This window comes from Balaenoptera physalus, assembly GCF_965194825.1.
Source record: "Balaenoptera physalus genome assembly, chromosome: 18".
NCBI classification, from domain to species: Eukaryota; Metazoa; Chordata; class Mammalia; order Artiodactyla; family Balaenopteridae; genus Balaenoptera; species Balaenoptera physalus.
Window position 1 is genome coordinate 70,560,504 of NC_138899.1, and position 13,052 is coordinate 70,573,555.

Sequence of the window (13,052 nt, forward strand, 5' to 3'; positions counted from 1 at the left end):
ACACTATCTACATTAAGCTCAGAATCATAGACAATACTCTCTGACCAATACAACTTTTTTATGCTGTCTCTTTTCTCCAGAGATTTTGAGGCCAAAAATATACTGTGTTATTATATAACAACTAATGATGTAAGCTTCATTTGTAGTTTAAACCAAATTTCAACTAATTAATATGTCCTACATACCTTAAAAATTCCACTGTAACCCACTATCCCTTCATTCACAGGAAGTGACCTTGCCTCCTACTTTACCAAGAAAATTGAGACTATAATGTGTGAACCACCTCAGCCTTTTTCCCAGTCATAACACAATCTGATCTTCATTTGCATCCTCTGCACCTTTCCTTCATTTTCTGAATTTCCAGAAATAACTTTTTAATGTCAAAATTTTTGCAGATGCCTGTCCTGATAGTAATTGTACTTCTAAAATTTACAAGTTGAGAAAATACACATGCACCCATGGACTTACAGTCAACCTCCATTAACAATAAGGGGCCCAGCAGGCTATGCCTACAGACTGGGAACTTTCAAATCTTAATGAAATACATTTTCATGAAATGCCCAAAATTTAGAGGCATTTTCTTTTAAAAGTTCTGACTCTGATGTAGGTACTCTATTGTCTATGTTAGGATTCAAGGAATAGATTCTTTATCACTTGGGTACTTGTGTACAAACAAGGTGACACAGAGTTACTACTTATTTTCACTGTTGGTATAAAAGAATGTGATAAGAAAGAGCCATATGACAAGTTACTAAGTTTGCAAAGTGGTTCAGAACAATGTTTGCTCCTTTCTGAATGGAGAATTATATAACTGCTTATGTTTAACCCTTTTTCCTTTTTGCTGCCAAGAAGCTCCCACCAATTCTGAAATTTCACTATAGCAATCATACTGGATTTATGATTTGCACATCTGTATTTTCTTGATTTTCTACCTTTATTTATATTTCATTGGTTTGTCACTCTACTTAACATCATTCTGTTAGTGCTTGAAGAAAGCAACTTCAAATATTAATATGGAACAAGGCAAAGAAGTATGAAAGGAAGGCAAGTTGCATATTAACCCAAATATCTGAATTACAGAAACATTTCCATGCAAAGCCAACACATGGCCGAACTAGGACTCAAACCCAATAAAAGGACCTATGAAAGAAAAAGTGGCTGTACAAGCACAAATTCATTTCTAGGGATAGTAAAACAAATAAAATGATATGGACAAAAGATGGTAGCAAATACTGTCACTTTGACATAAAAATGACAGCACTACTGTCAGTCAATATTATTATGGTTATTAAAATCATTGGGAACAGAAATATCTTTTAATAAGGGTAAATTCAAACTGTTACTTATATGTCCAATATAGAACATAAAAATTTAAACAGAAATATTAATGCAAAAATACAAAGGCAAAGAAGAAATATTTTTAATGTTTAGTACTCCTTTTCTATAACACAATCTTCACATTGATTATTTAAACAGTAAGTTTAAAAAAAAACAAAACTCTTACATGAAAGACACGTGCTTCTTCAGAATTACAAATACCTTGACTTACACTGCAGAATTCTCTCTCAGCTCCAAACAGCTTGGGATATCACAATTCCTAATGTGACTTAAACAAAACTCACATATTTCCCCAGCCAGGTGTACTGCCCATTAAGAACTAATTCATATATGTGAATGTAATATCTTGCTTAAATAAATCTTTGTTTTTAAAGTCAAAAAACAGGAAGACTATGATAAATCACATTAAATAATTAGTTTTGCAAAATTAGGATATGGACTACTGTACCCACTTCCTTGCCCACTGCAAAGGACAAACAAGAATAGAAGCTAAAACAATAATTTCAGCTACATGTAATATTTTACATCATTTTCCTTCTAAATAATTAACTATTCCTTTCGAGTTATTTCTAACATTTCAATTGTTCGTAATATAATTTATATATTTCAAAATTTGAGATTTCAAATACCACATTAAGCAATATGGTTTTATAAAATTTATTATTTCAGAATTATGTCAAGAAAAGCCACAGCTTCAACATTAGAAAACATTCTAAAGAATAAAAAAAGTTCATGAAGGGAAAATACTTAAAAAGTGAAAAAGCACCTTTGAAACAAAATGAAACATATAATAATAACTCAGTTCCAAAATACAGAGATGACTTTTAAACCACATTGAAGAAAGTCTATCACTATATATTATATTGTATCACATTTCACACCTAAAACTTTCCATAGAATTTATAATAAGATGGTTTTACTACCTTATATCCAGGTCCTAACTGATGAATTGCAAATATCTGTGCAGGGTTGAGGGCTTCACTGAACACATACACGGCACCAAGTTGACCACAGAATACCCTATTTGCATCAGCAGTTTCTGAAGATCCGAGAAAGCACTTGTCATAGCTCTATTTTTAAAAAGTCATAAAAAAATAAAATGTTTTATTTTGTAATGACAAAATATTTAAGGATACCTGCCTTCATTGTCAGGAATACCATAAAGCATAAATAACAATAATACCAGAAGAAAGCAACAATTAAGACTCCATGGAGTATTTAAATAATAAAAAACAACTAAAGATTTTTTAGGGAAAGTTAATCAGTCAAATGTTTCATATTTATGGGCAAGCAAACAAACAATAACCACCTACTCAATAATCACCTGACCAACTTTCCAAATTCTATAGTTAAAAGCAAAAGGGCTTATAACTATTTATTTACAAAAGTAAAACTAATTTTAAAACTGTAATTATTTGTAATTGTCCATAGATAGTCATCTGAATCAACATAATGACTATTCCAAATTTAACCATAAACACATTGGACTGAATTTTAAAAATTCTACCTAATTTCTCCATTATGGATAAATTTCTCTATTTCTCTACACTAAGTTAAGGACACAAAGAAAAATCACTTCCTTCTCTTACATGAGTAGGAATTATGCAGAATCAGATAAACAATAATCACTAAAATCTGCTGACTAAAGCAGATGGTACAGTGCTCTCCATCTGGGGAGTCCAGCACCTACGAAACCACACTTAACAAGACCCTTCCCACCTCTACTTCTTAAATCTCACCTAATACGTGGCCCCACCTATCCAGACCAGTGAAAGCAGTCACTGTTCAGTTCCGTCCTCCCATCCTCACACGTTATTCTACACCGGAATAATGATAAGCAAGACATTATATATGTATGGAATCCCTTTGGTGCCTCAATAAAATAACCAAAAAATTATGAATTAGGTAGAAAGAAAGACACTCCTCATACAATACCCAATCTTTAATTAAAAGTATAGGAAATTAAGAACTGACTGCATAATGTATGTGTGTATATGTGTTATTGTCCAGGCCTCCCCATTTCTTGGAATATTACTGCAAATAACTGAAAAATCAGTCTTTTCTTCCTTTCTTTGTTTAAATATGACTATGGAGTCAACAAAATCACTCTGCAATAAGAAAGACTGTCCCCTTTGGAGGGCAAATATGAAGCAGAATTTCATGTGAATATTCTAATTCTGAAAAAAATCATTCTCATAAATATTTATTGACTGTGACTCAACTATGAGTTTCTAGGACAGAACAAGCAAACTGTTTCTGTAAAGGAACAGACAGTAAATATTTCAAACCCTGCAATCCCTAACTCGTTTCATCACAGATTCTTCTTTGATTTTTGTTTTATTTGAATCTTTAAAAAAAAAAAAAAACTTTAAAAAAATGTAAAAACCAAGATAAACTTTCTACTTCTGCCTCAAAGCTTTTGCACTCACTGCTTCCACTGAATGGGATATTTCCTCCAAATATTCACATGGCTTTCTCCCTCCACTCTTCTCACTAAGACCATCTCTGGACCATCTGGCTTCTCCCTTCCCTACACCTACACTTTCTATATTTGTTCCCACTTAGTTTTTCTCCACAGTATTTATCACCATTTATCTAGTAAATAATAGTCACATGTTATACTTATTCATTCTGTTTAAGGTCTTGCTTTCCCATCAAAATAAGGTATAAGACAACTTTTAATGCTTGAGATTCTGAAAAGAATAGAATACTGCATTTATATTTTTGACCTAATACTTAATAATTTGGCCAAGCAATTTTCCTTTTTTTTGTGTCATTAATCATATCTTTTAGCAATTTAATTATACTAAATTAAACCAAGAGTTCACTTAATAGAAAAATATTTCAAAGTAAAACTATTGTTTCTACCCAACTATTTTATTATTCAATTCATGTTATAAACAGTGATAGATCAAACACTCAAATACATTAAAATACAGATAAATAAAAACTTACATCATTTGTGTTAACATGCCAAGCCATATCACCATAGGACACCAGCTGTCCATTAACATAACACCGAATTTCACTGTTCCTCCATCGATTGTAAATGTGGACAATGCTGATCATGTACCACTTAAATGAAAAAAAATTTAGGATATCAATATGTAATGTTTAGTTATTACTGTTTAAAAGCAACCATAACATTTATCCCACACTACAAAAAATTGCTTGAAGGAATATTAATGATCATCCACTAGCATTTTTTCAAATTCCCTTTCCCATTTCTCATTTTACAGACGAAAAAAATGACTCATAAAGAATAAATGTGTGATGGAGATGGAGTGAGAACCCTTTCAGCCCTGGACTGACACTCCTTCCACTATACCAAGATCCAAAAATTGTGGAAATACAATTATATTTATGCTCGTTCATTTAATAACATTTGCATTGTGCCAGGCACTGCAAATACCCAGTTTTAACAGACAGACCATAGGTTCAAGCTCTTCTGGAATTTATGGAGCAGTGGAAGAGCCATACATCAGACAAGTAAACAAATACAGAATTAAAAATCATGATGATTACTGTGGGGAAATAAGAACAGTGTAAACTGAGAAAGAATAACCTAGGATTCTACTTTGGATTGCATGGTCAGGAGAAATCTGTCAAGGAAAAAAAATTTAACATTTACAATAAGATTTAGATAATTTCAATTCCACAATTTAGAATTATTAAATCCAGGAATAATTATATTTAACTTAATAATGTGTGACTATTAATTAAGAATCAAGGAATGAGTTTATACTCAGCTCTCATTTTATAGTTACCAGTGTCAACAAAAAGCATTTTAAAGTCTATTTTCATATGAGATGACTTAAGTTCTATAACAATTTGTGGATATAATCCTTGGCCTCTTTGCAGTTAATAACCTAATGCAGATAATATAGAAATATTATTTCTAAACTATAGAAAAATACAAATGATTTATAGATATTTAAACAATTATGCTTTCATCAGTTAAGAGAGATTTAGACTAGTTTTCCCCAAAAACATAAAAATATAAAGTACAAACTTTGTTCTTCAGATTAGTTAAAAGCACTATTCAATTTATTTCATACATATTTTGCATAATATAAAGCCATAAGAGTAATTCTTAACCACTAAAATATTAATCATTTCAAAGTATCTGAAAAACTTTGAACAAAATTCAACTTTATTCATTTTGATTTAGAAAATAAAAATAGTGCACTGAACAACTCACAGAAGACAGTAATACAAGCAACACTTTTCCTCAATTACATAAAAAAAAAAAGTCAGGTCAAACCATTTAACCCCTAAACACGTCTGTTTTAAAGCTGTTTTATTCTAGATCATCCTTAATTTATTGCAAACTGACGCTTTCACCTGACCTGAAAGAAACATATATGTTGGCCCTGATTAAAATTAGAAAATCTTCAAAGTTGGTCATTTAGTGACTCATGTTTCTAAATATTATAAAATTATCAAGAAACTGAGCTTAAAATAAATTTAAGAAAAATCTTATAGAAGTTTACATGTATAAGAATTAAAATTTACCTCTATAACACTCATTGAGTTTAAAAAATTTCAACCAGAATGCTATCTGGGTAAAACAGGAGATACAATCTTTATATTTTGGAATAAAATTTTTAGAAATTTTAAATTGCTAAATACAATAGACATAAATAAATGTCTATTAATAGAAAGGGATTTTCTGTTGCCCAAAGACAATTTTAAGATAATAATATATGAAAAGTATGAAAAACTGTTCCTAATACATATCTGACACCCATAAATAAGACACCACGGACTACATTTCTATTTATTTTTTATCTACTATTTCTTCATTATGAGATTTTTTCTGATAAAATTGATATTATTTACTCCTCAAAGTCATTCATTCAAAGAATTTACTGTGGGCCTACTTCATGGCAAGTGTCCCCAGATCGTAGGCACATGAAGAAATGTAACATATACAGACTAAAGGAGGTTTCATTAGAGAAACAAACATGAAAACAACTATAAAACAATGGATAATATCTAAATTACACATATGGGAGCAAAAGAAGTAATGACTAACTGAGGGTAGGTAGAAAGGAAAGACAGAGAAGGACGGCTAACAGAGAAGAGTTCACTAAAAGAGTAAAATAAAGCTTAAGACTAAACTTGAAGGATGAATAGAACAGTTGAGTAAACAAGGGGGAAAGAAACATTCCAGGCAGAAGAAACTTAATATGGTACATGGAGCACAGTGGTTTGACAAAACTTTTCTCAGTGTTCAGGTGTGGCAGGCAAAATAGACAAAGACCAGATCGTAAAGAGATCCATAGTTCACCTTTTGTAATCAGCCTTTACTTTTTGCATAATGTGGTATAACTAAAGAATTTTGGGCAGGAAAGTGAAATGATCATCTCCATAGTTTAGGAACATAACTGGAAGCAGTAAGGAAGTGGGGCAGTTAGGCAAGTGTGGATGAAGATAAATGAAAACAGCAAAAGTCCAGGTAAGAAAACCATAGGAGCCTACACTAAGACAAAGGCACTGGTAATTTTAAAAAGCGGGGACAGGAACTAATTAACAGAACTGACTGGAACTGCTAATATAGAAAAGGGGAGTCTAAGATGGTTTCCAATTTTTCACTTGAATGGGTAGTGGTACCATCAACTTAAGATAACTAATATAGTTATCCAGTTATTAGCCAGATAATTAAGTTTGGAGTTATAAACAGAGTTTGCTTTTGGTCATAACACTAACATAAAAGATTAAATGGGTGAATAAATGAATACACAACTTAATGAATGAATTGATCTCAGAATGAACAGTACTTATTTATAGGAAAATTAACCTTTCTATTCTCTTTCCTTAGTAAATCAAGATATACTCTACAGATAACAGACACGTGACTTTTTAAATCAAAAGAGCCCAAGTTCTGACTTAATATTTTTTGACTAAAGGAAACTGGAGTAAACTTGGAGACTATATATGCATATTGATACTATACATGTATGCTGAGGTCTACATTTAGTTTGAAACTCAAAAATAGATCTATAAAAGAAATACAACAGCAGGAACAAGAAAAAAGGATGTATATTAAGAATTCATCAGAAAAATGTAATATGATATTTATACAAATATCAATTGTAGCTAACATGTATTGAGTAAATTTACTACATAGTAGGTAATGTGCTAATTGTTTACATTCATTTTCACAAGGTCAAACATCTGGTTAAGTGGTACCACTAGGAAATCACTTTTTGATAGTCTAGCTAAACCCCTTATTAGGAAGGATAACAACTTAGCTAGGGTATCCCCTGAAAAAACTAAAGAAAGGGAAAAAAATTAAAAATGGGGTTATCTCGAATAATGAAACAGTAAAATCAAATACTAATGATTTTCAAGGTTTATAAAAATCTTCACAGAAGGCCTTTCAAAACCCACATCACTCCCTGGTCCTGCTCCTAACAAGATATATATATAGAGAGAGACCTATTACAACTGGGAATGCATTTCTCAAAGGGGAAAAATGTAAAGACAGAGAGAGAAAGAGAGAGAGAGGGAGAGGAACAAATGGTTTAAATTGCTTTTTATTAGTTAATGGCAATTTTATTTGATCCTTAACTTGATGCTAAGTTTTCTTATTTATACTCTTTAAACCACTGTTTCTTAAATTTGTCCGATGAGAAAAATCACCTAGAGCATTTGTTAAAAACTCATATTCCATTCCTGACATGAAAATGATAATTCCATGAATCTGTATTTCTAATAAGCTCCCACTAAAATTCTAAATAATTTGGCACATTTGGCAAACTCTGTTTGGGTAGCATCCCAAATCTAATAAATCAGAATTTCTAGAGGAGAGGCAATGAGATTTATATGAAAAAAGTGGGATTTGTATCAAGAAAAAAATAACTCCCATCCTAATATATAAATTTATTTAGAATCATTGCTTTTAAGCTATTTTCTAAGTATATATTAATGAATTATTGTTAAATTGACGTTCTTTAATAGAAATAATTATTAAACTATCCCTTACATAAGAGAAAGATTTTTATTAGACTCATGTAAAAATAAAAATATATATTTGAAAACTCCATCCAAAATAATATTTTCTTTAGCATGTGGCACACTACACATGGGATCATAAGCAAACAAGAAAACAAACAAAAAAGAAAGAAAAAGAAATGAAGCATTCCCGCCACCTTATATGGGCTCATCAAATCTGTTAGGGTCGTTCCTGTGGATAAGGGGTAGAGTATGCCCTGAAGAAGGTGAACAAAATCACTGCTCTATATCCAAGAAAGACCCTTGAACCTGGAAGGGGGACCAGGCCTTAAACATGTGAGAAGGAGAACTATACTTCTTTTTTTTTTATACAGCAGGTTCTTATTAGTTATCCATCTTATACATATTAGTGTATATATGGAGAACTATACTTCTGTCCCTTGTTTTTTTAGACTCTGGACTTTCAAATGTTTGGTTACTGTGACACGAAGATGGAATCCGGTAAACAAAAGAAAGAATCTCTCTAGTAAATCCCAGCTGATAATGAGTGAATTATATCTATATAGCTAATGATACAGTTGCATGTTTCTCTGCATTTTCTCTTGTTATTCTTTACCTTTAAACAGACTTTTAAAAGTACGTTTCAACTTGGTCTCTGAATATCCATATTCTAGCGGATATTAAGCAAAGGTATATTTCATGGGTCTAAACATTAACAGGAGAGCAACATCCCTCTCCTTGAAGCCAGCATTACTGAAGAAGATGAATTTAGTGAAACCTTCAATCTCAGGAAACAAGATTTAGGGCTGCTAGGATCAGCTGAATCTCCCTTAAGAAAAGTCTCTCTGTATTACCAAACCTGGAGGTTTAACATTAGACTTAGAAAGGGAGTTCATCATCTATAAATCCATAGAGGACAGCATACACACACATACACTAACCAGTTACTCTGAAGTTTGAATCTCTAGTCTAAAAACTGGTTCTGTTACCTAAACCAAATAAGGTTACAGAAAGAAGGAGGAAGAAGAATAAGAAAAGAGAGAGGAGGGAGAGGAGAAGAAGGGGAAAGAAAAGGGAGATGAAAAGGATGAGCAAAAGAGAAGGAGGAGGAGGTAAAGGAGGGAGGAGAGAGAGATGGAGGAGGAGGATAAAGAAGGAAAGCGAGAGAAGAAGGTAGAATTATAATTAGAGTAACATAATTCCTCAAATATACAATTAAAGTCACAAAGTTCATATAAAAGTTTGCCTTGGAATAATCTTCGAATAATCTTTGAATTAATCTTTGAATTAATTGTTGAAATACTTTAATATTTTAAATACTTTAAATACTTTAATATTGTTTTCATAGATGTACAGAAAATTTAAAAGATACTGCATAATTTCTGTATATTATATAGTAAATTTACATATTATACACAAATTATATATAACAATATATTATAAATAAATTATATATAATATATACTAAAATTTTAGGATCAGAATGAAGATCTAAGAATGTGGCAGTTGTTGGCATTCAAAGTAACTGTGTTTTCCGTTAAACCTGTGCAAAACACTTTTTCAAAAAGCATAAAATCTCTCTTAATGGTCATGGATATTACTCTATTCTCTACAATTCCAAAAATTAACTTAGCTTTGCAATATGCATTATTATACTGGAACAACAACAAAAAAGGCTAGTAAGCTTTAGATTTTAAATGTGTATAACATAGCAACAACCTAAATTACTTGGTCTTTATTGCCATGACTACTTTTCTTCTTACTGCCACATGGAAAAGGTTCTTGGGATACTTACCTACAAAGAAGCACTGACCACAACAAGGCATGCCCTCTTTCTCACTGTATCAATAGTAATACCTTATTTATTTCATACTACGGGGAAATAAACTGCTCAATATAAATTAGCTGTCCAAATAAATGTAACTTACTCCTTTAGGAAACAAAAGGGTTTTTGGTTGTTAAAGTCATATTTTACTTATTTATCTAACATATATCATTGACAGTCTACCAAGTTCAATACTCTGTGTTAGGTATATGAGGAAATACAAAATTGAATCTAACACATAGCTTAGTCTCAACAGTTACTGAATAATGCACATATAAATGAATAATAAAGGTTTAAAAGAAATAACGGCCATAAGATATACTGAAATAATATGCTGAAAGAGAGACTGTATCTGGGGAGCAAAGCAAGACAAATCAGGGACAGATTCCACAGAAATCTTATGTGAAATGGAACATAACAATGGGGTGGGATTTAAGACCTAGAGCTGAAAGTAAGGGGACAAGTAAATGTATTTTAGGCCAGAGACCGAACATTTGAAAAGGAAAAGATAAAAAAGTGAAGCATGTATATCAGCTCAGTTTTGCCAAAATAAAAGGTTTAAGTAAAAAGCTGAAAATAAAATCCAAATCATGAAAGACTAGGTTAAAATTTTTAATTTATTCTATTAGTAAGAAGTAAATGATTGGTTTGAACAGTGAAATAATATGATCAGGAATATAAATCAGGAGGAGGAAGAGGAGGAGACAGAGGATCCAAGATAAAAAGAGAGCAATATGAAGAATTTAAGCAACACGTAAAGAATTTTATAAAGGTGAAAGCTATATTTCAGCGATACTAAGTATAGGACTTGGAAATTTAACTGACTGATATAAAGATCAAAGAGGGGTTGAAGCTGACTCAAGTCCCCACTACTATGAAGACAGTAGCCTCTTAATCAAAACAGAGGACTTAAGAACATGAATGATATGGGACTGGGATGGCAAATTCAATGTTACACATTCTGAGGCTGAGGGGCCAGAAAGACATTCACTTGGCCATATCTCATAGGGAGATGAGAATATAAGAATAAAGCTCTGGAAATAAGAATAAGAGAGGAAAGCTATCATGAAACTGAATAAAAATTCCCGAAAAAATATGAGCTCCACAAAAGCAAGGATGCTGTCTGTTTTGTTCACTGTCGTATCTCCTGTGCCTACAAAGTGTCTGGCACTCAGTAAATACATATTGAAGGTTCACTGAAAGAATGCCATACAACAGATCACAGCAAGAGAGAGAATGAGAGAGTGAGTGAGAGAAACAGTCACTGCAAGAGGTCAGGAGCCTGATCTTTTTATGTCAAAAGTTAGATATAAAAGTAGAAAGAAAATGCAGACAAGGGTAAGAGAAAAGCAGTAGGAGTCACGAGAAAACCAATAAAAGTGAATATTACAGAAGTCATAATAGGTGAGTTTTAAGAGAGTGGGAATGGTGAATTGTGTCATTCTCAATAGATAATTTACTTACACCTACCTTGCGTGGCTGAAAATCATACTTCACACAGTGCTGAAAACCTTTTCCTTTGGACTTCAGTGATGTGACTATCAGGCAATTGCCAACGAAATGAGCAGAGTAACCAACTCCTTTGCTAGTACGAAAACTGCAAAGAAAACTGAGAATAGTATAATATCCTCTGTGACAGAGAACAATATATCTAAAGATTAGTATTATACAAATAATATAAAACATAATTATAAAAATAAAACTTACATCCCTATAGAGTAGAAGGGGTATTACATGTACCAAATAAAGACTGAAACATGAAAGGTTTAGAACAACTAAAAGAAGGCATTTAAATTGGGAAAATAGAAGACTATAGAACCTTTTAATATTTCAATTTAAAATATCACAAATACATAAAAACAAATTAATTGCCAACAAAATCCTACCAAGTAGATTTCATATACCTTCAATGACCACCTGGAATTAACAAATACAGAAATCATGTACACAGTTAATGTTTTCAAAATCAACTTGCTCTTTAATTCTACTATATCTTTGAAAATTGCTTACAACTTTACCAAAAAAAAAAAGTCACAGCCAATTTTGATAAATAACGTAGGTAATCAAGCAAAGGAATACCTTTTCAGTCAAAAAAAGAAAAAAGATGTGACTATGAAATATAGTTATTTTCTTCTAGAGGAGCACTCCTCCAGCTGTGAATTCAATCACAATATAAAAAAAAAAAACGAAAACCTGTAAATGCTTTGACAAATGACAGTATTATTGAAATAAAAATATGATCTCCCAAAATGACCTTTCTTTTTTTTTTTTTAAAGTGTACACAACATATGATCTTATGTAAATGGTATCATATCTTGTATGGCACAGTGAGCATTTAGAGATGACTTTTTTTTTTTTGGCTGCATTGGGTCTTTGTTGCTGCGCACGGGCTTTCTCTAGTTGAGGGGAGAGGGAACTACTCTTCCTTGCGGTGCGCGGGCTTCTCATTGTGGTGGCTTCTCTTGTTGCGGAGCACGGGCTCTAGGCGCCTGGGCTTCAGCAGTTGTGGCTTGTGGGCTCTAGAGCACAGGCTCAGTAGTTGTGGCACACGGGCTTAGTTGCTCTGCAGCATATGGGATCTTCCCGGACCAGAGATCGAGCCCATGTCCCCTGCATTGGCAGGCGGATTCTTAACCACTGCGCCACCAGAGAAGCCCCCAAAATGACCTTTCTGAAGTTCATTCCCATTTATGTTTGGAAGTTCAGATGCTTGTTAACTCTCTCATTACTATCCATATATAATCTTTTGTAATAGAGTTTACAAGTTATTAATAGCTCACATTTTTCTACACTCAACATTTCTGAACAGTCACTGTACAAAAAGCACTTTAAATATTATGCTATCATTAAATCCTATGTGATAGGTACCATTATTATCCTCATTTTACAGTTGAAGACACCAAAGCACAGGATAAACAGTAAATGGTAA

At 32.2% G+C, this 13,052-nt stretch overlaps 1 protein-coding gene across 7 annotated transcripts in view; it reads right to left on the reverse strand.

Moving 5' to 3' along the window:
• The window catches only part of NBEA (neurobeachin), a 610,070-nt gene that overhangs the window by 531,757 nt on the left and 65,261 nt on the right, over positions 1–13,052 (reverse strand). For all 7 annotated transcript variants that reach the window (XM_082435483.1, XM_082435487.1, XM_082435484.1 and 4 more), the window contains exons 6-8: positions 11,594–11,720; positions 4,294–4,413; positions 2,262–2,408 (exon numbers count right to left, since the gene is read on the reverse strand). In XM_082435483.1, the coding sequence (XP_082291609.1) occupies positions 2,262–2,408; positions 4,294–4,413; positions 11,594–11,720 (394 nt within the window). The remainder of the gene's footprint in view (positions 1–2,261; positions 2,409–4,293; positions 4,414–11,593; positions 11,721–13,052) is intronic.